The sequence below is a fragment of the Pelodiscus sinensis genome, chromosome 1 (genome assembly GCF_049634645.1).
Source record: "Pelodiscus sinensis isolate JC-2024 chromosome 1, ASM4963464v1, whole genome shotgun sequence".
Classification (NCBI taxonomy): Eukaryota; Metazoa; Chordata; order Testudines; family Trionychidae; genus Pelodiscus; species Pelodiscus sinensis.
This window is the reverse complement of record NC_134711.1, coordinates 14,169,269-14,195,134: the sequence shown is the minus strand read 5'-3', so window position 1 is coordinate 14,195,134 and position 25,866 is coordinate 14,169,269. Positions and strand designations below refer to the sequence as shown.

Sequence of the window (25,866 nt, the reverse complement as noted above, 5' to 3'; positions counted from 1 at the left end):
AATGTGTTAGTCCTTAAGGGGCCACTGGGCTCCTTGTTGTTTTTGCTAAAACAGACTAACATGGTGACCCCTCTGTGTCCTCACTGCTTCTGCACTCGCTCTCATGTGCTGCTAGAACTTCTGGGGGCATATCCCATTGGTTTTTTGTACCGCAGTAGCCTATGCAAATCTAAGATTAATTCGTAATAAACTATGATAGAATGTGTGTGCCCCGTGCACCCCTGGGGATGTATGGGAAGGCATGAGACGACTGTAAGTGACCAAGTGGTTCATCTTGTGTCCTCACTTCAAAGTAAGTGGGATACCCAAGTGAAAGCAACACCTGAGCTGTAGCTTGAACACCCAGTCAGGCTAACTAGTCCAGATTTAAAGCACCACTACATTTAGGTGAGAGGATTTTGTGCATGCACACGAGGGGAATTACAGGCAACACCCACGTAAGGGCATGTCTACACAACCCGAAATAACATAGTGCATGTCTATACAGCAAGTCCATTACTTCAAAAGAAATGCAAAATAATTGGCTTCTTACTCCCAACTTCTGTAAACCTCATTGCATGAGGAGTAAGGGAAGTCAGGGGAAGAGTGCTCTATTTCAAAATAGGTGCTATGTAGACAGCGCCAAAAGTCAAAATAAGCTATTTCAACTTAAGCTATGGAATTAGCGTAGCTCAAGTTGCATAGCTTATTTTAAGTTTAGCCCTGCTGTGTAGACATGTCCTAAGAGTCAAAGTTAACTCTATCCATTGCGGAGGTTTCACTACTGGACAGTTGCAAATGAAATGATTACAATGCTCTGTTTACACTATAAATATATCATGGTAAAGCAAAGGGTATATCTACACTGCAGAGTATTTCCGGAAAAATGGATACTTACATCCACACTGCTATTGCGTTCTTTCGACAGAACGGAGGGGTTTTTCCAATGGCAGTAAACCTCATTCTGCGAGGAAGAAGCCTTTTTCCGAAAAAGCTTTTTCAGAAAAAGGCGTATGTGGATGCAGAAGAGGGTGTTTTTTCAAAAGAAGAGGCCTCCAAGAAAAAGCACAGGTGCCCTGGTGGCCACTCTGTCTACAGTAATCACAATTTAAATGCGAGATAGCATCCAAACAATGTGGACGCTAACTTTTGAAAAAGCAGATTGCTTTCTCGATGCACTTTTGTTGTGTGGACGCTCTCTTTCGAAAGAAATTTTTACGGAATATCGCTTCCAAAAAAGCTTCTGCAGTCTAGACATAGCCAAAGTAACTCTCGGTTACTTTTTAATGTCAACCACTGTATATATGCTTCATCTATCAAAATATGGCTCCAGCAGATACCAGATTCTGCTACTGATGCCATCACTGGAGTGGAGCAGCACACAGCAGTCTGGAATTGGTTTGTGTTGGTGATAGATTACAATGCTTTCATGGACGAAACATCTAAAATACATATTCAGTGTTTCCCTAAGTACTTTCTTCAGTAGGAAGAATATAAGTTTAAGAACATGGAGTACAGTGTATCCACTACAAACAGAATGGGAAATTTAAATATTCAGAATGTAATTACCCAGACTGGGAACTGATCCAAGTAGTGAGGCTAATACTTGCAAAAGGATCTTGGGCTTTTCAGTGACCACAAGTCACTTGGAATTAGGAGATCTTCTAGCAATGCACTGCCCCTTAACCAGACAGAAATGTTGGCTTAATGCTAAGAACACAAAATTCACCATCCCTACTTCCTGCAGCACCTACCATAGATATCCACTAGCAGTTGTCAGGCTAAGTATTTGCAATGCCCAATCCTATTTAGAACATAAGAACGGCCGTACTGGGTCAGACCAAAGGTCCATCTAGCCCAATATCCTGTCTACCGCCAGGGGCCAGCACCAGATGCCCCAGAGAGGGTGGACCGAAGACAATGATCAAGCGATATGTCTCCTGCTATCCCTCTCCAGCCTCTGACAAACAGAGGCCAAGGACACCATTTTATCCCCTGGCTAATAGCCTTTTATGGACCTAACCTCCATGAAATTATCTAGCTTCTCTTTAAACTCTATTATAGTCCTAGCCTTCACAGCCTCCTCTGGCAAGGAGTTCCACAGGTTGACTACACGCTGTATGAAGAAGAACTTTCTTTTATTAGTTTTAAACCTGCTCCCCATTAATTTCATTTGGTGTCCTCTAGTTCTTCTATTTAGGGAACTAATAAATAACTTTTCTTATTTGGTGCATAAGATCTGTCCTAACCTCAGTCCAGAGTGGTACGACAATCCCAACTTAGTTTAAAGGATTCATGCTGACAGTACCATTAAATAAGGAAACTATTGTTGACTGATGCTTGTAAGTGATAAATCTAGAAATGTATCTTTTCCAAATTAAATGTTGCCATTTTAGTGACAAACTTTTCCCCCCATCTTTTCACAGGAAGCGAAAGGAGATTTTGTAAGGTGAGTTGGTTGAAAGTTCTCTCAATGCTATTATTTGTTCTGAAAGTGAAATTGATTACATCTGCTGGAGGAGTGATGTGACAGTTTATAATTACATTGCAATGGGAAGCTCTTCTGAGTGCTGCTAGCCTATTTCCTGCAATAACTTAGGTCCAAAATGCAGCACTGGTCCAGATCTCATATTGAAAACAGCCTTGTTTGTGATGACATTGTTTGTGAATTTCTTAATGTGTTTGTGAAGCTCAGGAAACAGGGTAGCCTGCAGAAGGAAATTACTGAGGAAATGACTCCCCCACAATCATTGTTGTAATATAATATCACATGTCCAGCAGGTCTAGCTGTTATAATTCTCTTACTGACTGGAATTTCTGTGTGAGCTTAGCCTAAATTTTCAAAGGTGGCCTCTGAATTTGGGGGCCTCAGAGTGTGAGCCTGTTTTTCAGAAATGTTGAAAAAATTCATCTGTGGTGGGATCTTGGTGGCTCAAGTGATTGTTAATGAAATGTACAGCATCTCAATTACCAGCTCAGATCAGGTCCACGTTAGTAGTGACCAAAGTCATTCTCATCTTGGTGGCTGTTCAGTGCCCTGTTTATGTTCTCACTTTGATATTTAACGGACCTGTGCCCATGTTACAAAAACAAACTCCACTATCTATTACACTTTGTTGCTCTCAAACTGACTGCCACTGGAGGGCCACCATCATTCTTGCAGCTGATCTCAGGAGGAAAGCCAATGAATGGACAGGCCGGGAGCCATAGAGAAGGTGCCTCTAGTCACAGCTGAGGTGCATTGGTAGAACGGCACTATCAAGCTCACAGTGCTGTTAGGTGTGAATAGAAGATCGTGAATAGAAGATCGTGACTCAACAGATGACCAGATAAACAAGACTCCATTTTCCAGCTCTGGCAGCACTAAACCTTTACCCGGCACTAAAATTCACTTGATTTTTTTAAAAACTGGAATGATGGAATGTTCATCGCAAACATTGCAACCTCGCCTTGCAACAATCCCGAGTGTGAGATGACACTCCACAAAAGAGAACTCTGGTTCTGCCCTATCATTTTTCTGAGTCCCAGTCAGCTTGTGAAATCCTGACGTGTTTGTGACAAGGAGACACGAGCCTGGTCTTGCTTTATTTCTCAATTCCAGCCATTTCAGAGCAGGGTGCTTATGGGCAGTGCTTATGTAGTCAGGTGGCTCGGACAGAGTGTCATCTGTTTTATCATGCTGGCTGATTCAGAACACAATGTCAAGATAGGGAAGCTGTCCCAATTAAGTCAAACCCCACGGTAATCGCACCTTCCATAACATGCACAGAATTGTGCACAGACTAGACTCGAATAAGGTTCAGGACAGAGCCCATTGGGTGAGGTGTTTCAGAGGTTTGGACATAGAACCTTTCACCTTTAGCTGTCCCATTCCAATCCAGAGCAGAGCTGGAAGTAGCAGTGGAAAGTTTGCACCAACTGAAAGCTGTTCATTGCCCTCTCTCAAATGAGTTGGTCAGGTTTCGACATCACACAAAAACCCACCACAAGAGAGGCTAAGTGACCCTCCATGTCAGGACGAATGTAGTACCTCTACCTTTTATACAGTGATTTTCATCTGTGGATCTCAAAGCTCTGTAAAAAGGTGTCAGTGTCCCCATTTTACAGATGGCACAGAGCATGGCAATGACTTGCCCAGGGTCACCCAGCGGGCCAGAGCTGGGAATGAAACCCAGAGTCTCCTGAGGGCTATTCTAACACACACACAGACCACAATGGTGTGAGGTATGTTGTGTAGGCAGCCAGCTAATTTTGGTAGTGAATTGAAAGTCTTCATGGCTTTTGATGGTCTCCCTGAGTTTGATGGTCTCAGTCCTGTGTCTGCTTTTCAGACTTCACCATTACAACTGGCACGCTGTTGGCTGTTTCATGATACAGAGGCCAAGATAGGAACGGGCCCTGGAGACTGAGCCGCATGCCCTGTAGGCTGCGTTTGAGGCATGTTGTAGTAGCTGGGTAGGAGACGCTTGTGCTGCTTTATGTCCTTTCTCCAGGGATGTCCATATGGCACCTTTCTCAAGCACTTCACATTCACTGAAGTGGGTTTGCTTATTGGGTGAAACCCTGAGCCTATTGAAGTCAATGCAAGTTTTGTCTTTACTGGTGGCAGGATTTCATCCCCTGAAATTTGGGCTTATGGGTTTCATTAACACAGCAATGCATAAACTTGAAGTTTTAGGGATAAATTCAGCCAGATGCAAGCAGGGATACCGTTGTTTGAAGACAAGAGGAGTTTTCCTGGGACTGAAGGTGCCTCTTATTGTTATGTGGCCACGTTTGAGGTTAATCATTGTTGAAATGTTCTTACTAATAGAATTTGCTATTGTCTGACAGGGAGGAGCAACAGCATTGTTGTTACTGAGATATTTTAAAGATTACATGTTGTAAATAACAGCATACATTTCACAAAGTCTGCCCTGTTGAACTCTTGCTTGACTCTTCTGCTTTCTGCAGAAACAAAGCGGTCTAAGAGGTGCATGTTTAGAAGAAAAATTGAAAATTTCAGCAAACGTATTGCCTGAAAGCAGTGTCATATTAACCACTCAGAAGACGGATGGTCTGTCTTTGGCCCCAGTCTAGCTAGCAAAACATTTAAGCAGGTGCTTAACGTTAAAGAAAGGAGAATTCCCCCTAAAGCACTTGTTGCAAAATTCCTGCCTGTGGGGACTAGTGTGGCGTGATATCTGACCTTATGATGCTGTGATCTTTACATCACAGCTTGGCATCAGCACAGGGCCATGTAGGCATGATAACATCAAAACATAATCACCCTGACGTGACGGCACATGGTGATGAGGCTTCATACATTCTGAAAATGATTTAGGAATGTGCAAACCTTCATGGAAATCTGAGGCAGCCTCACAAAATCTAGGTGGCAACTTTCTGCCATTCTTACCCAGTCTGTTACCACTTCTCCCACGATGGCTGCTCCTGCTGCTGGTTGTAGGGAAGATGAGTTGTCCAGTGCCGAGGCATGCTAGCCATCCTTTATTGGACTTTCTCTGCTCATCCCTGAAATGGGTTCATTACTAGGACAGCGCAGCACTCAGGTGTCTTTCTGGGTTGCTAATGTATGAAAATAGGCACATTTTTATCCATCGGTGACCATTTACATTTACAATTTAAGTTTGCATTTTGTGATACATCCTAGTCAGGGCAGAGTTAGAAAGGCGCATAAGAGAAGTCAGAATCCAAGGGGTTCTGGGGGTTGGCACTGCAGACTGGCTGTGTATAACCCCGGTGCTAGCAGAGCTGAACGGCGGCTGTTGGCGTATGATACTCTGCTACTGAATAGCCTCTGAAAAGACCCTTGATCCCAAGCTCACTGTCACACCAATATTTCAAGCAACCCTTGCCCATTGCAGACTTTGGCTAACTGGCCAGTCCATCAAATGGCAAACCAGAGAACATCTCTATCCTTTGCACCAGGTTTCACCCCAGGTTTCAGTTTGTTCAAGGCTCACTCAGCCATCTGCTTTGCTTTGAATGTGAGTGTCACACATCACTAGGGTGACCGTACATCCCATTTGGGCTGAGACAGTCCCTTTTTTAAGCCCTGGCGTGTCCATCCCAGGTTCTTTTTCCAGAAGTGGGCATTTGTCCCCTTTGCTCTTGCCAATGTGATCATTTGGCAAGAACACATGGGACAAATGCCCACTTTTGTTTAAAAAAAACCCTCATTTACCTAAAGATATGCATTTTAACATCCCTAGTATGGAGGAATGTGCAGGGGGAGAGCACTGATGCCAGCCTTTTGTGAAGCAGGGGAGGCAGGGTTCATGCGGGTGTGGGGAGGAAGCATGGTTCCAGCAACCAGTGACAGCCTCTTGTATGGTTTCAGTCACCCCAACCTCCCATGGGAGCACCCAGGGTTCCTGTGACCTTGTGGGGAGGGTGCCCTGGGTGAGTGTCTCAAACCAGCCATCTGAGGGGGAGAAGGCACGGTGAGTGGGGAGGGGACTTGGGTCAACCCCTCATCGTGTCCCGTTTTCCCTTTGGGAAGCATTTGAGGAAGTGCTCTGTATCTCACGAAAGCTTATGCCCTAATACATGTGTTAGTCTTCAAGGTGCCACCGGACTCCTTGTTTTTGTGGAAACAGACTAACGCAGCTACCGCTCTGAAACCTCCACATAACCTGTAACTCATTCAGAATGCATCTCAGCCACCAGCTGCCGCTGCCTCTTGGCTGCTGCCTCAAAGGCTGTATCTACACTGCCACTTATCGGCATAACTTATGCCACTCTGAGCACAAGCACTGACTTTCATTTTTCCAGGTTCTACCCCAACTCTGCCCTGAGACCCTGCCCTTTCTCCATCCCTTCCTGCCCCAACTCTGCCCCCTTTCCTGAGGTCATTCCTTCCCATCCCGCTCTTCCCTCTTACGCCAGTGCCTCCTGCCTGTCACTGAACAGCAGATCAGATCGGCAGGGCCTGCCAAACAGCTGATGGGTGGATGGCTGGTGCATGCTAAACTCCCACTATATTTAATCTGTGGCTACCCCTTGGAGCCCTGATAGAGCTGGCACCTATGGCTCCAGGATATGAATAAGCCACCCTCCTAAGTGACGTAAGTTATGCAAACGTAAACGCCAGAGTGGGCACACTGTGTCGGTGGGAGAGCTTCTCCTTCCAACACAGCTATTGCCGCTCATTGCGGGCTGGATTAATTAAATTGGCTTCCCCATTGGCTTAGAGCAGCTGTACTAGGGTATGTCTACACTGCATGCTGATTTTGAAATAAGCTATTCTAGAAGAAATATTCCGAAATCGCTTATTTTGAAATAGCACATCTACACTGCAGGGAAGCCTCAAAATTAGTCCGAGGCAGGCTTCCCTAATGTAGACATGCTATCTAAATTTAGAGCCCCAGAGGCATTGGAGAGGAATAACTTAGAATGGCCCTGGTGAGGGGCTGTTTTGAAATAGCAGCAGTGATACGTCTACACACATCTTATTTCGAAATAGCTATTTCAAAATAAGCATTATTCCTCATAGAGTGAGGTTTACAGATTTCGGAATAAGTCATCCGTTATTTCAAAATTATTTCAAAATAACGGAATGGCTGTGTAGACGCTCACATTGTTATTTTGAAATAACACTAGTCATCTTGAAATAACAGTGCAGTGTAGATGCACCCCTATAGAGCCTATTGCAGCACAGCTGTAAGTTAGTGTAGCCTTAGCCAAAATAAAGTGCATCAGCAACTCTGGGGTGGAAGCTCCTGGTGCTGGAGAGGCTGAAAAAAAAAAGGGCAAAGTAAGGTCCAGTGTTTGCTCTGATCGGTCTGCTGCAATTCTTTAGATTCCAAGCAGACTTCTACAGTAATTATCAAGAGCCCTGGAGTGAATAAAAGCATTATTGTGTCATGTTCCTGACTATCCCTTCAGATGCACTTTTCCCTGCCACTGTAGATTGGGTTTCTAGATGTTTTCAACAGATTTCCGTGGCTTGAGGCCGACCTCCAGAGAATGTACTACTCAGCTGGGTTTAAAAAAAAAAAGTTACAGCCCATGGGATCTTTGTATTGGGGGTAACCAAAGGATTTGGTTGTTTAGCCTGAAAAATGATACCTGTAGGCTCTGATTTTTAAAGGTGCCTTTGGGATTAAAGTACCAAAATCCTGTTGACATTCAGTAGGAGATGGACACTTAGCGGATGATCCTGTACTTTTTCAAGTCTCTGGCAAAATGCCTGTTGATTTCAGGCCTTGAATTCTAGGCTAAGTGTATTTCAGGATACCGGAAGTATCCCAAAATAGCTATTCTACGCCTTTTGAGCGCAGCTGTTATTTCGAAATATAATGGGCTTGCTATTCCGACATCCCTGTAAACCTTGTTCCACGAGGAGAAAGGGACATTTCAGAATAGCGGGTTATTTTGAAATTAACTCAGAATAAGTTATGCCATTTGCATAGCTCACATGGCATAGCTTATTTCGAGCTATGAGTGCAGTGTAGATGCACCCCTAGACTCCTTTGATAAATCTAGTTCTATGGCCCACAAACTGCCTCCCTCCCAGCACTTCTGGGTAAGATACTGGGAAGTGCTGGGGAAATTTCCAAAGACTAGAAGAAAGCTAATCCTGTGCTAAAGTTTTAAAAGGGTAAAAGGAGTGAGGTGGGTAGTTATAAGCCTGCTTGTTTGACAGTTGAGTCCAACCAAATACTGAAGCAAATGGCATGGGACTCAATTAATAAAGAATTAAAGGAGGGAAATAAAATTAATGCCAATCAACATGAGTTTATGAAAAATAGATCTTGTCAAACTAATCTGGTATCCTTTTTCATGAGATTACAAATTTGGCTGAGAAAGATAAAAATGTTGATGTAATAGACTTCTGTAGGGTGTTTGTCTTGGTATGCTTGACATTTTGATTAAAAACTGGGCTGGTGTAAAATTAATATAACACATCTTCAATGGATTTAAATGTGGCTTAGAGATAGGTATTAAAATAGAATTGTAAATGGGGAACCATCATCAGACAGGTGTGTTTCTAATGAAATTCTACAGGGATCAGTTCTTGGCCCTATACTGTTTTAACGACTTGGAAGAAAACATGAAATCATCACTGATAATATCTGCAGATGACACAAACAAGTGGGGAAGTGCTAAATAATGAAGAAGATAGGTCATAGATACAAGGGTGATCAGGATGGTAAGCCAGGTAAAAGCACACAATATGCATTTTACTATGGCTAAATGTTTATAGGCCATATTTATGGGACAGGAGACTGTCCTGGGAAGGAGTGACATTGAAAAAGATAGAGGAGGTCATGGTAGATAAACTCCCAGTATGATATGACAAAAGGGCTAATGCAATCCTGGGACATGTAAATGGGAATCTCAAATAAGAGTAGAAAGGTTATTTTATTTCTGTATTTGGCATTGATGCAAAGTCTGCTGGAATAGTGTATCGCATTTTGGTGTCCACAACACAAGAACGATGTTGATAAACTGGAGAAGATTCAGAGAAGAACCACAGGAATCATTAAAGGATTAGGAAATGTGTCTTATAGTGACAGATTCAAGGAACTCAATCTATTTAACTTAACAAAGAGAAGATTAAGGGATGACTTGGTCACAGTCTGTAAGTGCTAACATGGGGAACAAACATTTGATAATCAGCTCTTCAATCTAGCAGAGAAAGGTGTAACACAATCCAATGGCTGGAAATTGAAACTAGACAAATTCAGTCTGGAATTCAGGTGAGAGTAGCTAACCACTGAAACAATTTACCAAAGCTATGTCTACACTGCGCTGTAAACTCGAAATAAGATACGCGATTTGTGCTATGCAAATTGCATAGCTTATTTCAAGTTTATTTCAAAATAGGCTATTTTGAAATTTGGTGCTGTCTACACAGCACCAAATTTCGAAATAAAGTACTAATTCGAGACATATCTTAACCCTCGTGGAATGAGGGTTACTGGGATGCCAAAATACCGTGCCCGTTATTTCAAAAAATATTTCAAAATAATGGGTGGTTTGTGAAGACACGGGGTAGCTATTTTGGGATATCTCTGGTATCCCGAAATAACTTTGATGTGTAGACAAACCCCAAGGGTCCTCATGGATTCTCCATCAGTACCAATGTTTAAAGCAAGACGGGATGTTTTCCTACAGGATCTGCTCTAGGAATTATTTTGGGGAAATTCTGTGGCCTGTAGTCCCTTCTAGCCTTGGAACCTATGAAAGTATTGAATACTACATACTGCACTCCCGAGGGTCACTTTTCCAGGCAGAACAGAGCATATTGCTAGTGTTTGCACTTTCCCCACAATTTAATCCTTCTTGATTCGGGGCCTGATCCAGTACCTACTGAAATCAATGGGAAAGCTCATGTCAAGCTTTGATTTAATGGAGGATTTTCAATCTTAAACAACAATGCCAGGGAAACTAGCAATCCATCGCATAGAATATTTGTCTCCCAGGTTGATATTAAAGAAACAAAGTGATAAACCTAGCCTTGTTAAATAACTCCCCAAACAGTCCGTCTTTGGCTCTGTCTACACTTAAAAGTTTAAAGCACAATTGTGGCAGTGTGGCCACAGCACGAGTGCTGGGAGGAGCTCTCCCAGCGCTCTATGTAAACCAGCTCTGTGAGGGTAGTAGCTAACAGCGTTGACACTCCCAGAGCTGTAGCCTGGTTCACACTGGAGCTTTAGTAGCTCTGAAACTTGCTGCACTCAGAGAGGGGGAATATTTTTTCACACCCCTGAGCCAGAAACTACATTGCTATAAAGTGCCAGTATGGACTTAGCCTTTCTTAGCCCTTTTGAGTCAGGAATCATGATGCTTTAGGAGAAAACTGTGAGAATATCTCCTTGCAAAACATCGAATAGTAACAACAGGGAAGGAGGGCAGCAGGCTAATTTGTTACTAAATGACATTTTAAAATAATATACACGCTTGTGAATATTGTAATCTTGAAAACAATTATATGCTTAGTTTTCAACGTGTGCAATAAAACAGCATTTAAACCATTAGTGTTTAAGGATTACAGGAGCCAACATGCAGCCATGCGTATTGCACCATAAGGATGATGATGATAAAACCTTGCTCTTATAATGGTGCCTTTTATGCAAGGGTATCAGAGCACATTTTTTATTCAGTCTAGTTCATTATTAGACATAAGAATAGGGAGATTTAGCCTGAAGTTTCTTTAGTAATTGATCACTGATACTACATGTAGCAGAGAGTTTCCAAATGTGTTGAGATCAGATGGCATAAATAACCTAGCTTAAATTGCAGAAATAGCAGGATGTAACACAATGGTGGACAGCCTGCAGGCTGCATATGGCCCACTGAAGCTGCACCTCCAGCTTGTGGACCCCCTGTTTGTCCCCCCTCCTCTTGCATACTGGGGCAATGGAGCCCTGCACTTCCTACTCCTGCCCCTCCCTCCCAGCACTTTCAGAGCCTCGAGAATCTGCTGATTTTCACTCAATCCCTGTTCCCCTCCCTTCCCACTTTCCCAAGGCTGGAACACCGCGAATCAGCTGTTTGTGGATGTTCAAGCTCTGGGAGGCGAGGGAAGAGCTGGGATGGAACTTGAATCAAGTGATTCCTGGCACTCTGAAAGTGCTGGGAGGGAGAGGGAGGAGTAGGAAGTGCAGGGCTCCAGTGTGTGAGAGAAGCGTGGGGGAAGGGCACAGAGAAGGGGTCCGCAAGCCACAGGTGGGCTGCTGCAGCCAACTGAGATGAAGGAGGGTTGCTCATGTGCCCCACTCACTCTTCTTAGTGGCCCATTGCTGATGCAACATGTTTCATTTGCTGAGCAACTTGCAAATATCTAATTTTTGCCGAGCTGCCTTGAGTAGGTAGATATTGTGATTTTTAATGTTCCAAAGGGGAGGTGAAAACAGAGGGTTTAATTGACTTGCCCAAGGAGGGGTGTCCGTATCAAAGCCAGGTCAGAGGTGTGTCTTTCACTGTCCCATACTCTCCTTCCCTCACCCCCACTTTAAAATGGCATAGCTGTCCTAGGCTATGTCTAGACTGCAGGCTTCTTTCCGATCTTCAGGAAAAAATTCTTCCGAAAGAGCACATCCACACTGCCAAAGTGCATCGAAAAAACGATCTGCTTTTTTGAAAGATAGCATCCACATTGAATGGATGCTATCTTGCATTTCATCTGTGATTATTATGGACGGAGTGGCCACCAGGGCACCTGTGCTTTTTCCTCTTTCCTCTTCTTTCGAAAGAACTCCCCCTTCAATGTCCACACACGCCTTTTTCTGAAAGAGCTCTTTCGGGAAAAGGCTCTTCCTCATAGAACGAGGATAACTAATGTCGGAAAAAAAACCTCTGGTCTTTCAATTTACTTTCAGAAGAACGCGATTGCAGTATGGACCTAATTGGAGTTTTTTCAGAAAAACGGCCGTTTTTCCGAAAAAAAACTCTGTGGTGTAGACATACCCCTAGAGATGGAATTTTTTTATAATTTATGTTCATTTTGTTATTCAAGCTTTTTCCTTAATATAGTATAATTATAATTACCCATCATAACTAGGGAACCAAATTTCTTGGGGGACTTGGTAAGTATGTGTAAGGCAGCCTTTCACCTATAGATTACCAGTTCAAATTCACCCTCAGTCAGTTCCTAGTTGTGAAGGCTGCTTGGGTTTCTGTTTATTTCTCATGAGATCAGTGTCCTCACCAGCATGGCCATCTCAGCAGAATCCCAAGGATTGAATGGACCATGGAATCTACTGTCTCAGCTCGGGAAGTGGTCCTTTGAGGTCCATTTGTCATGGAGGTATGAGGGAGCTTGAACTGTCTCTGATGGCGATGGACCCATTCTGTGGACTAGGAACCCTCTGCCACCCAAGATAACATGTTTATTTAAACCACACTGTCTTGATACTGCCTTTGAAGGCCAACCCCACTATGGGTGTCTTTTCCTTTTCCTCTGGTGCTTAGAAGACTTTTTGCTATGGTTCAAATATATGCCTCACCAAAGGAAGCACCAGAGTTCACAAGATTAGTTCACCCTTTCAGAGACTGGCAATATCACTTCTAGACTTGCCATCCATCTATTTGACAGCTTTCTCATTCGAGGCTTGGCCCATTTTGGAAATCACTTCCCTTCGTCTCCCAAATGTGTTTTGGAAACTTCTCAGACTTCCCTTTATTGATGTCAGAAATCAGACAAATTTCTTGTATGGAACCTACTTGAGCAAAGGTACAACGTGGGAGCTGGCTGCTTCTTGTAGAACTGACTTTTTCGAGCCTTTTGCAATGTCAAAAAAATTAGCAAGGGTTGAGTGCACAGTTGCTGTAGAGGAGACCTGCCTGTCTAAGCAAATACAATCAATTCTGTAAGGGGTAAAGTGGTTTTATCTGGGTAGTCTCTTCCATCAGCCACAGAGTATAAAGGTCAGATCAGCAGATAATGCTGAATAGAGCAACATCTTGTTCAAACTTGTGCAGATATGTATGTCCTGCAGAAGTAAAAAAACAAAAACAGAATGATTTTTGAACATTTGCTCTTAAAAATGATTGACAATCAAATGACAGTGTACAAGACAAGAGTATCCCATAAAAGATCAGCATTTGACAAAAATCTTCTGACTTTGGTATCTGAGATACTACATTTTTTTCTGTACACTTAGAATAGGAAGCATTTAGGTATATATGTATTGGCAAATATTTATATTTTAGCTACTGTACACTCTCATTCTAGGACTTACTAGTTTGCACGGGATTTGTGCCCTAGCAATTTCTTGTGGGTACTTTCCAGCATATCTTTATCCAGACGAGAAACTAGAATCCATTTTGCAAGGTACTCTGTGCTATCTGTAGGGATTTCTCAAGTAGAAGTTTGTGGTCCTCTTGTTTTAACTGAAGTTAATTGACTGTCAGTTAATTAACTGAATTCTAAATGCTAGTGTAGACACTCTACAGATGTTTGTTCCAGGACACACTCATTTGTGGTTCATCTTCTGGCTTAGCCTAGCAATTAGCCTGAATTAAAACACGACCACAAACTCTAATCTAGCCTTTAGACATGCCCATCTTGGCTCTTAGGCAGCAGCCATTACTGTGGTATGTGAGTGGAGAAATGCTGTGGGAAAATGCTTGCCAACCATGTCCAAACAAGTGTCAGTTGCATCACAATCTCTTCTTTCACCGCACCAGAGAGAGTTCATAAATAAATCACTTCACCTGTGGTGGTCATCAGGATCTAGAATGGTCTTGTCTGTTCTGAATGTAATTTAAATATCTCATCATTTTTAACTAATCACATATTGTTAGTATATATTAACTTAGCACCTTTCTTCTAGCCAATGCTCATCTCATTTGCATCCGTTTTACATCTGTGTAACTGTTGACTTATGGTATCATGAGCTCGTGATACTATATATTTTTGTTAGTCTCTACGGTGCCATAGGACTACTTCTTGTTTTTAAAGTTACAGACAAACACAGCTGGGGATTAGAGATAGCGTGTAATTGAATAGTCGTGTAACCGCATGAAATTTTAGCTGTATCAGAGGCAATAGCGCAGGGTGCCAAGTGGGAGCTGGTCAATGAGGGGATCCAATTTAGAAACCAGCTCCCCATGAAGACTGGCTGCCTGCCACCCCGCACTGCTGCCTCTGATACAGAGGCAGCAGCATGGAGTGGCAGCAGCCCCTATCCGTGGAGGGGTCCAAGCTCCCCGCAGACAGGGGTTGCTGCCACGGACCAGCCTCTGTCCATGGCAGGTCCAGGCTTACCGTGGACAAAGGCTGCTTTGCGGCAGCCTCCCCGGCCCCTGCTGCCCCGCAGTGCTGCCACTCATAGAGGCAGCAGCACAACAGGGGAGGTCAGGCAGCACTGCTGGTGCTGTGGGGAACCAGCTTTTAACCAGCTCCTGCCTACCTCCCCCCACTGCCTCTGTAGGAAGCAGCAAGTGGGGGGCAGGTGGGTCTGCAGAAGCTGATGCACATGAGGAACTTGCTTGAAAGTTGGCTCCCCACACATTTCGGCTTCAGCCTGCCCTCCTTACTGTCTGCGCTGCTGCCTCTCTATCAAAGACTGAGGGAGCAGGTGTATCCAGTGCTCGTGGGAAGCCTGCTTAAAGCCAGCTCCTCATGGGCACTAGCTTCTGCTCCCCCCTTGCCGCATCTGATACAGAGGCAGCAAGGGGGAAGTGCATGTAGTCAACAGGATTAACAGATAAGCCCAAGCTTATCAGTTAATCGTTTACTCAACTATATGCCAGCATCCCTAAACATGGCTACCCCTCTGAGACTGTATTGACTGAAATAGATTTCCACAGTGCAAAGAAGAATGAGATCCCTAGTTATTACTCAAAGGGAGGTTTCTTGCTACCTCACCATCAGTTAGCCTCCCAGTGATTGTTATTTTTTCCTCTGTGTGTCATGGGTGTGAGCCTAGCCCATCTTCATAGGAACTGAAAGTCTTCAACAAAATGGCTATGATTTAGTGAGATGGGCGTCAGTGAAATACCATCTATCAATGGAGAAGCATCCACAGAACAACTCAGCAATGAGGCCAAAAACTACGTGGGCCAATGAGTGAATGACATTGACTGTGCTGTTGTTGCTTGCTCTGTTTGTCTTTAGGGTGCTGCCGGACCATTGGTTGTTTTTTTAAGTTTTGCTCCGTACCTGTTTTGCAAGAGTATAGGGTGTCAGTCTCTAAAACTATTAGCCTGACGCCTTCCAAGGGCACTCCAATTAACTTCAAAGAAAAGCCCAGATTAGCAAGAACTTGCTCTATGCAAGTGTCTGCATATTAGATGTTTCCAGGAGTGTCAAGAACCCACAACAGAAGAAGGAGCCACAGTAGATAGTCAGGCAGAAAGTGATCCTTGGAGGGAGAGGGTACTGCAAATTCATGATTTATTGGGCAAGGAAAAATTGCTGTTAAAGGGGAAGTCGGTGAGCGTCTTAACTCTGGTGTTTTGCATCATGCATGATGTCTTATACTGCCTCTATTACCATTGTCTCTGAGAGGCTCTTCGCACTCTTGCTCTCTCAGTTTTTCCTTTCTCATCTATAGAAGAAGCGGAAGCAGCCTGATTGGTTTATAGGAATTTTTTCAATGTTCTTAGTTATTGTGGGGAGGGCTTGCTGCGAGTCTGTACAAGTAAGTTCCAGAGTTGAGCTCCATTTCTCACGATCACTTCATTGCCCATTGACCTACTTCCCCCGTATCAGCCTGTAGTTTCATCATTCCAGTGGGACACGACCGCCATGGGAGGTCGTGGGTGGGGCAGCCAATCTCACAGGTGGCTGGATCCAATCCCAGGGAAGGTTTTGAATAACAGGACATAGGCCTCAAATTGGCCCCTGCTCAGGGAGGAACCAGTGCAAAGAGCAAATCACCCTGGTGATGTGCTAACAAGCAGCCTGGATTGCTATGACAACAAAATGCTACATTTTGCACCAGATGGGAACTGTTTAAACAAAGGTGCCTTGTGCGGCCATTTCTTCCCCCTGCTCCTCTAGCCACATGCATTTGCCCGCAGGGCTGTTCAATGACACTGTAGCATTGTGGGGTATTTATATTTTGAGGTGATGATACGAAATGAATACATGTAACCTGCCAGGAGAGCTCTGCTCTGAGTGTGGTACTGGGGGGTGGGGAGAGGGGGAGAATTATGACGCTGCCTTTAAAAAAGAGAAGGGGAAAGAGCCCCCAGTGCATTTTGTTAAGGAGGAACAGATGCAGAGCCAGCCAGCAGGGTCGGGCATATCAGATATTGTGGAGGCTTTCTTGTAGTCTGATCCCTCTTTTGAACTCTCTCTCTCTCTCTTTCAGCAATGAAATTGTAAAAACCGACTTGAAGAAGCTTCCAGCCCTTCCAACGCAAGCCCTGAAGGAGCATCCATCCCTTGCTTACTGGTAATCTATGTATTCCTGTAATTGTCACACACATTGGCTGTGTCTAGACTGCATCCCTTTTCCGTAAAAGGGATGCAAATTAGACATATCGCAATTGCAAATGAAGCGGGGATTTAAATCCCCCCTGCTTCATTTGCATAAATATGGCTGCCGCTTTTTTCCGGCTCGGAGCTTTGCTGGAAAAAAGCACCAGTCTAGACGGGGATCTTTTGGAAAATAAAGCCTTTTCCAAAAGATCCCTTATTCCTTGGGAAGCCATGTTTATGCAAATGAAGCGGGGGGATTTAAATCCCCGCTTCATTTGCAATTGCGATGTGTCTAATTTGCATCCCTTTTACGGAAAAGGAATGCAGTCTAGACACAGCCATTGTGAGGCAACCCTGGCTAGCTACCAGCAAACCGACCTGAAATCCTAGATCTCTGTCATTGACTTACCCTGTGGTCTTGGGCAAGTTACTTTAACTGCTCCGTGCCTCAGTTTCCCCATCTCTCAGTGAGGTGCGCTACTATTCCCCAGCCCCAAGGAGAGGTTTGAGACCCAAGTGGTTCTTGCCTCACTCATGCAAGTAGGTCCCACTGAAGTCAATGGGCCTGATTCTCCACTCATACATTATGCAGCCATTTGCATCTATGCAAAGTGGATGTGGAGTGCTCCCAGTCTGAAACGGTAGCATCTTATACCCATTTTGCACTCTTTTTGCACAGGCTTAAATAGCCACCCAGGGTACAAGGCAGTGAAGAGAGGGGCTCTGGGGGACTGCTGGCATGAGGAAGGTGAGAAGGATTGGGCCCATAAGCAAGAAGGAGTCATTGGGCCTGATCCTGCAAATCTTGTCTGCATGGACTATCCAAGGCCAAAGGGTCTGATTCTTCTCCTGTATAAGCAGGGGCTGGCCATGTATGGAAGGCTCTACTCAGATCCAGCGCCCGTACAGAACTCGGAACGTGTTAAGCACTCTGTAGGTGTGAAGGGTTACATTACCTTTTCCACTTCCTGTGTTATTGTATTGAAAACAAAATCCGTTGGTGTGTTAGAGTAAACACCCCATTTACCACCCACCCCTCCCACATAACTTCTTGGCCTGCCCCTCCCAGCCTTTTCAGCAGGGCCGATAGGAACTAGTTGGAGGAAGGGCCGTTCGATCCTAGGACGATGCATTGATTTGCTTTTTTGGTTGTGATTCTTCCATCTTTAAAGAACTGGGCTCCCCAAGCCTGGCAGCGAGAGAGCAGTTCACTTCTCCGCTACACCATTAGTTTCTGCAGCCTAGTAATTTGATGTTGGCAGGGAATATGGTTTTCGTTTTCTAATTTTTGATTCCCCAGAGATCCTGTCCCTTTCCCTTAATGAGGCTACACACTGGAATTAGCCGTCACTGGTGCACAGCTGAACAAGAGCTAATCTGCAAAGCTGTGAACCACTTTCCGAGCTCACTGGAAGAAGTTTGAAGAATCCCAGAGTAGAGTTCAGAAATGTAGGCTGAGGCACAGGCAGCTCGTCAGTATCTCTGTCTCTGACCCAGCACACTGACCCTTTTTGAAACCTTGAAAAGTGCAGCCATAGATGCCCAGTGCCCGTTGCTTCTTTCATGGGCTGGCTGCGCTCACAGTGGGGGAGAGAACATCTGAGGAGCCTACTGTCTCCTTTGCCAAGAGTTTGGTCTCCTCTCCAAAGGCAGACCTGACCTATTACCCTCCTATACACTCACGCATGCCCCCTCTCTGCAGGGTCTCTTTCCTTTTCCAGAGGAAACTAGACAGCTCATTCACTGCTCCAGAGTCCATTGCTTGTCACCACTAAGCCTCACCCCTAAATCCACCAGCACAGAGCCTGGGCTCCCAGCTTTTACCAGTCCATTGGGTTTTGGTCCAGCTGCGGATTTTGCTTTTTCTTAGGAACATACTGGTCACAGCCAGTTGCTGAGCTCTCACATACACCCTTGGACCTTGCCAAACTCCTGGATTGATGAGTGCAAGAGCAAAGACTCTAGCAACAAAGGCCTGGCAGCCTATATCCTCCTATGCACACTCCCTTGAACTGGAAACTGGCCACAATTTTGTAGGTCAAGCCAGAGAATCTATTTAAAATCATACGATTTACAGCGATTTAGCAAGGACAAGTCCTTCCTCCTAGTCACATGTAAGTTAACACGAGTCCTCACACACGTATGGTAAAATCATAGGAATAAGGGAGGCAGGAACATGTCGGAAAGTTGTTGGGCTTTTTTGGTAATAAACTACCCATGAGAATCCCTTGTGATCCTGGTTTCACTTCAATGACCAAGTTCTTACCCAACTTCACTATTTTGAACAACAGTTTTTCTTCCTTCATTTGTCCTCGCAGGGAATCAGCGCCACAGTCACTTCCCTGGGATATTGGTCAAATGTCAGATGATCTAACTGGAAAGAATTTGTAACTCCAATTTACTTGTTGACTTTTCTGCTGTGGCTCTGCCCGTGGGGTCTCACTGCGATGATACGGTGAAAGCAGATTTCACGCTTTCGTTTGCCATTTGCCCTCAGTTTCACGCTCTGGTTCTCCTGCCTTGGCACAAAGCTATGCTGGGATGTTTCCAGCACAGCAAGGGAATGTTTAAAATGCTTCATCGATTGCTTTTGTGGACTTACTTTCCATTTCCCAAAAGCTAACTAAAGGGAGTATAAAGCTGTAACTGCTTTGGTTAGGACAAAATAGAGATGTTGATTGTATGTGTATATTCATCCACTGCAGATGTATATGACCACTTCTGGCTTCAGCTCTCTGTCATAATGCAGCTATATGTGAACTCAGTGTGAACAGAAACTACATGGTGGGCACCTTTATCTAACTGCCACTGCTTCAGTAATTGTGACGTGTAGATGCTTTGTGCCATCCTGGGAAGGCACATTCTAAAGGGGAGGACATGTGACCTCCTCTGGCCAGCTGCTCCTCCATCATCCTGTGCCCAGGCCAAGGCAGCCACCCCTCTTCCTGGCAGCCAGGCGTGGGCAGGGAGCAGGAGAGGGCTGCTCCTCACGTGGCTGAAAGTCACTGCTCTGTGCAGTGCAGCAGCTGCCTGAGAGAGTCCAGCTGGGCCCCTCTGGCCTGGCTGCTGGAGACAGGGACCAAGCCAGCCGGAAACGTGCTGGTGGAAGAAGGGGCTTCAACTCACTTGGCCTCTGTCCCCAGCAGCTGGCCCAGACAGGGTATGGCTCACTGCCACCACCGCCCTCACTAGGCTCTGTCAGGCAGCTGCTGCACAGTGCATGGAGCAACAACCCCGCATCAGAAGCAGCGGGACCTGACCCTTCTCCACTTCCCACCTGGGCCTGGCTGTCGGAGAGAGGGGCCAAGTGTGCCAGCAGCAGGCTCGGTGGGAGAACAGAGTCCCTTTCATCATCACGCCCCCCCATTTGGTTGGTAGGCCAACCAAGGGGGAACTTGACCCTATATCAGGGATGGGCAAACTCAGGGGCTGAATCCGGCCCGCCCAGCTGATTAGCAGAGGTGCATACTTACAGCAGGCAACATGTGTTCAGCTGCCCCTCCTCCCACCTTGCTCTGTCCAGCATCAAGCTGCTTCCAGGATTCTCCTGCTAGCTGTATGGAGGGAAGAGAGGGGTGGGGAGTGCTGAAGTCAGAGTGTTCCCCTGCCGCTGTACCCCGTCTCTTCAGAGCCAGGGTCATAGAGACACACAGTCAGCAGAGCTGCTCCAATCTGAAGCATGTGACTCAGAGGAGTGCAGAACAGGGTTGCAAGGAGACAACAGAGCAGGACAGATTTCCCTCAGCCTACGTCTAGATTACGGTGTTTTTGTGGGATACCTCTGGCGAAACTCTGCCACATCCAAGGAACACGTTTGCTCTTCCACTTTTCTTCACAGAAGAGCAAACGCGCTCTGTCAGGGAGCCCTGTATACCTCGTTCTATGAGGCATAAGGGCTCTGCCGAAAGAGGAGGTTTTTCCGCCATTTGGTCCCATCTAGACTGGGCCAAATGGTGGAAAAGGATAAAGCCCCGAAGTCTAGACCTAGCCGCACAGAGACAGAGCGTGGCTTCTCTCAGAAACTTACCCAGCACACACCCTCTCTGTGTGTCTGCCACACACACCCAGTCTGTGCGTCACTGTCTCTGTGCCACACACACACAATCACGGCCACACACCCTCCTGTCTCTGTGCCACACACACTCAATCTATGTCACAATGTCTGTCTCTCACACACAAAGGCTGTGTCTACACTGGCATGAATTTCCGGAAATGCTTAAAACGGAATACTATTCCGTTTTCAGTTTTTCCAGAAAAGGAGCGTCTACATTGGCAGGCTGCTTTTCCGGAAAAGCCCTTTTTCCGGAAAAGTGTCCGTGGCCAATGTAGATGCGCTTTTCTGAAAAAGAGCCCCGATTGCCATTTTCGCGATCGGGGCTTTTTTCCGGAAAAGACTACTGGGCTGTCTACACTGGCCCTTTTCCAGAACAGTGTTCCGGAATAAGGACTTATGCCCGAGCGGGAGCAGAATAGTTTTTCCGGAATAGAGGCTGATTTTGTACAGTAGAGCATCGTTGCTTTTCCGGAAATTCAAGGGCCAGTGTAGACAGCTCGCAGCTTATTCCGGAAAAGCGGCTGATTTTCTGGAATAAGTGGCCCAGTGTAGACACAGCCAAAGTGTCTCTCTTTCACTTTCTCACACACCCACACACACGCACTCTTTCACTCTCTCTGTAGCTGCAGCCCCACCCCTTCTGCCTGAGGCCCCGCCCCTTGCAAGGGGCCTGGAGCCGGCCTGAGAGCATGTACCAAAAATTTTTAAGTGGCCCCCGGTAAAAATTATTGCCCACTCGTGCCCTACATGTTACCTACATGTGCACATATACATTCTTCCTATGGGCCAAACCCTGAAGTGCTGATCACCTTGGGTGGGTTTGCAGTGCATTTGGCAGGTGTCGTTCTCAGCCCAGTTAGATGGACTTTCACTAGAATAGCTTGAACTAGTGCACTGAAAATAGCAGTGTGGATGTTGTGGCATTGGCTGAGGCTGGGGCTAACCATCCGTGCTCAGACCCAGTGAGTTGGGTGGGTTAGGCCCAGCCTCTACTTGTGCCTCTACATCCATATTGCTATTTTTAGCATGCTCACACACATTCTTTGCCCACACTGGGTATCACATCTCTCTGATGCAGTGCAGACAAACCCCCTACTGCTCTTGTTGCTCTGAACTTGAAATTGGTAGAGATACAGAGTGATGTATTTAAATGTAGCCAGGGCTGTGTTAAGTCAGTCTGAGATCTTAGGCTCAGACTCCATAGACTTTTGTGGCACTGACCCCATACTGTTGCCTTTCCCCCACAACATGGCCTGCCCCTTCTTGGGGTGGCAGCAGACTTCAGAATAAGGACGGATGGGGCAATTCATAACTCTTGGAGCTACTGTTTCAGGCTCTCTGCAGACTCAAACAGGCATCAGTTTTATGTGTCATGTTTGCAAATTTTTCTTTGTATCCATGAGAGCTAGAGAGATGATTTTTTAAAATGAACAATGAGATTCTGGTCTGACCAGGCAGCCATAGAAACTGAGGCCCTAAACATTGGTGTATGCTTCCAGCATCGTAATCCAGCCCTGAATGTAGGTATTCAGCAGGATACAGAGTTGAACTCTATGGCTGTGTCCAGACTCAGGGGTTTTTTCGGGAAAAGTAGCCTTTTTCCGAAAAAACTTCCCCTGCGTCCAGACTCAAGCCGCGTTCTTTCGAAATTAAATCGAAAGAACGCGGCTTTTCTTTCGATGGCGGTAAACCTCATTTCACGAGGAAGAACGCCTTCTTTCGAAAGTTCCTCTTTCGAAAGAAGGCGTTCTTCAATGTAAATAGGGCTTCTTCGAAAGAGAGCATCCAGACTCACTGGATGCTTTCTTTCGAAAAAGCAAGCCGCTTTTTCGAAAGTTCAACGTGCAGTCTAGACGCTCTCTTTCAAAAGAGGCTCTTTCGAAAGTATCTTTCGAAAGAGCCTCTTTCGAAAGAAGCTTGCAGTCTAGACATAGCCTATCAAGCACTGATGGAAATGGAAGAACCATGGGCCAGATTTTCATTAAGGTACCAACAAGAAGCCGCCAGATATTAAGAACAGCTCAGCATGTTGGAAGCTGAATATTTTTGAAAATCCGGCCTTAATTGTAAGAACTTTAGCACTCGAAAATCTGGCTCTGAGCTCTTTTGGAATTCTGGCCCTATTCTGGCTTACAAGTTGTCTGCTTTCTGGTTTTGTAAGCTGTGCTCTGCAGAGGGAATTCTTGATCTTCATGCTTATAAGATCTTCACAAGGATTCTTTCTTGCAGGGTAACATTCATATACAGGGCTCGACAATCTATTGAATCTGCTTGCCCGTGGCAAGTAGATTTCAGCCTGGCGTCCCGTTTACCGGCGGCGCGCGCATGCGCAATGCGGCTCTTGCGCATGCACAGTGCAGGGCTGGCGAGCGGCTTTCACTGCGGTTCGTCAAGCCCTGTTCATATAAATGTCTCATGGGGGTAGCCGTGTTAGTCTGTAACTTTAGTATCTAAGGGGCCACAACAAATATATATGTTTGTTACATATATATGTATGGATAGATAGATAGATAGATATTATCATTGAGTGGAGGAAAAAAAGGGGAACCCTCAGAACAAGGGAGAGGGAGAAAAGAAATTACCTGTCAAGTCTTTGTTCAGGCCTGAACAAAGACTTGACCTGTTTAACATATTATAGTACCTGCTTTCCTTTCATTCAACACCCTATTGCAGTGGTCCCCAATACGGTGCCCGCGGGTGCCAGGGGAACCGCAGGGACATTTGTGTGTGCCCGCCAAGTGCTCGGGGCTGGCCTGGCCATTGAACATGGGTCCAGTGTCCCTCCCATAAGGTTGGAGAGGGGCTTTTAGAAGGTGGGCGGGCTTTGCCCGCCCACCATCCCATGATTTCAAATAGGCCAAGCACATGGCACACGGTGAGCACCGGCCCCAGGAACGCCATGGATTGGCCGCCCGTGCTCTGGGCGCGCGGCTCATGGGGGGAGCGCCGGCCCCGGGCACGCGGCACTTGGGGGGGGCGCCATTCTCGGGCGTGCGGCGCTTGGGGGGGGCACCGGCCCTGGGCTCGCGGCGATTGGGGGGGGCACTGGCCCCGGGCGCGCAGCCCTTGAAGGGGGCCCTGCCTCCGGGCATACAGTTATGGGGGGGCCCCACCCCCCGGCACGTGGCTATGGAGGGGCCCCACCCCCAGGCACGCAGCTATGGGGGGGGCTCCGCCCTCTGGCATCCGGCGGGCAAACGGCCACGCCCCCTGGCGCCCAGCAACCTTAAATGGTTGGGGACCACTGCCCTATTGACATCAAAAGCTAGGTATGGGACACTTCCAGCCCACTCAATAAGCCTTATTAGCACCCGGACTGCAATTTACAGGTAATTTTTTTTCTCCTTCTCTCTTTTTATTCTGATGGTCCCCCTTTATTTCTCCGCTCAAGATCATCTCATCTGCAGGAGTGGGTTTTTCCCACGAAAGCTCATGATACTATATATTTTTTTGTTAGTCTCTAAGGGTATGTCTACACTACAAAGTTAATTCGAACTAATAGACATTAGTTCGAATTAACTTTGATAGACGCTACACATGCAAACCGCTAGTTCGAACTTAATTCGAACTAGCAGTGTGCTTAATTCGAACTAGGTAAACCTCATTCCACGAGGACTAACACCTAGTTCGAATTAACTAGTTCGAATTAAGGGCTGTGCAGAAACTTAATTAGAACTAGTGGGAGGCTAGCCCTCCCCAGCTTGCCCTGGTGGCCACTCTGGGCACCACCAGGGAAACTCTTCTGCCCCCCTCCCGGCCCCGGAGCCCTTAAAGGGGCATGGGCTGCCTACGGTGCCCGTGCCAGGTGCAAGCCTGCCAGCACCCAGCCAGCAGACCCTGCACCTGGCACGGCTCGAGCCAACCACCCGCTGCCACCCAGCCCTCCGCTTCTTCCCGGGACCAGGCTGGCGGCTCCCAGGAGCCTGCCGGGGTCCGCAAGAGGTGGGCGCCTGCCTGGTCTAGTGCAGACATCGTGGACCTCATCCACGACCTCCGCACTAGGCACAGGAAAGTGTCCGTCTAGGGCAGGAGAGCTGCCAGCCTGGCCACCCAGGAGCAGGTTGGCATGAAAATCAAGGTGGTCCACTGAGACCCCCGACCCTGAGCTCTGAGTTTAGAATGGCCGTACTGGGTCAGACCAAAGGTCCATGTAGCCCAGTAGCCTGTCTGTCAACAGCGGCCAACACTAGGTACCCTGGAGGGGATGGACCGAAGACAATGACCAAGCCATTTGTCTCGTGCCATCCATCTCCAGCCTTCCACAAACAGGGGCCAGGGACACCATTCCTACTCCCTGGCTAATACCACTCCATGGACCCAACCTCCATGACTTTATCTAACTTCTCTTTAAATTCTGTTCTAATTCTAGCCTTCACAGCCTCCTGCAGCAAGGAGTTCCACAGGTTGACTATTTGCTTTGTGAAGAAGAACTTTCTGTTGTTAGTTTGAAGCCTGCTACCCATTCATTTCATTTGGTGTCCTTTAGTCCTTCTATTATGGGAACTAATGAAGAACTTTTCTTTATGCACCACTCATGCTTTTATAGACCTCTATCATATCCCCCCTCAGTCTCCTCTTTTCTAAGCTGAAAAGTCCCAGTCTCTTTAGCCTCTCTTCATATGGGACCTGTTGCAAACCCCTAATCATTTTAGTTGCCCTCCCCTCTCCCACCCTCTGTCTTCCCCTCTCCCACCTCCGTTTCCCAGTCTTCCCAAGTTTTGTTCAATAAAGAGAGTTTCTATTTTTGAACACAATTGTCCTTTATTTTGTACATCAGGAAGGGGGGCTAGGGAGGGGTAAGTGGAAGGAGGTGAGGGAGGAATGGGGCACGAGCCCCCGATGGGGAGGACTGGGCTGGCTCTGCGGGCTCCTTGGGGTGGAAGCTCTCCTGAAGCCCCTTGATTTACCTCCCCTCCGGATGGCAGCCTGCGGCAAGTGTGGTCTGATGGCT

The 25,866-nt window shown here is 46.2% G+C and overlaps 1 protein-coding gene across 11 annotated transcripts in view; it reads left to right on the top strand.

The window, feature by feature from the left end:
* FRMD4A (FERM domain containing 4A) overlaps nt 1-25,866 on the top strand; it is a 567,858-nt gene that overhangs the window by 460,081 nt on the left and 81,911 nt on the right. For all 11 annotated transcript variants that reach the window (XM_075926045.1, XM_075926048.1, XM_075926044.1 and 8 more), the window contains exons 7-8: nt 2,406-2,428; nt 16,752-16,835. In XM_075926045.1, the coding sequence (XP_075782160.1) occupies nt 2,406-2,428; nt 16,752-16,835 (107 nt within the window). The remainder of the gene's footprint in view (nt 1-2,405; nt 2,429-16,751; nt 16,836-25,866) is intronic.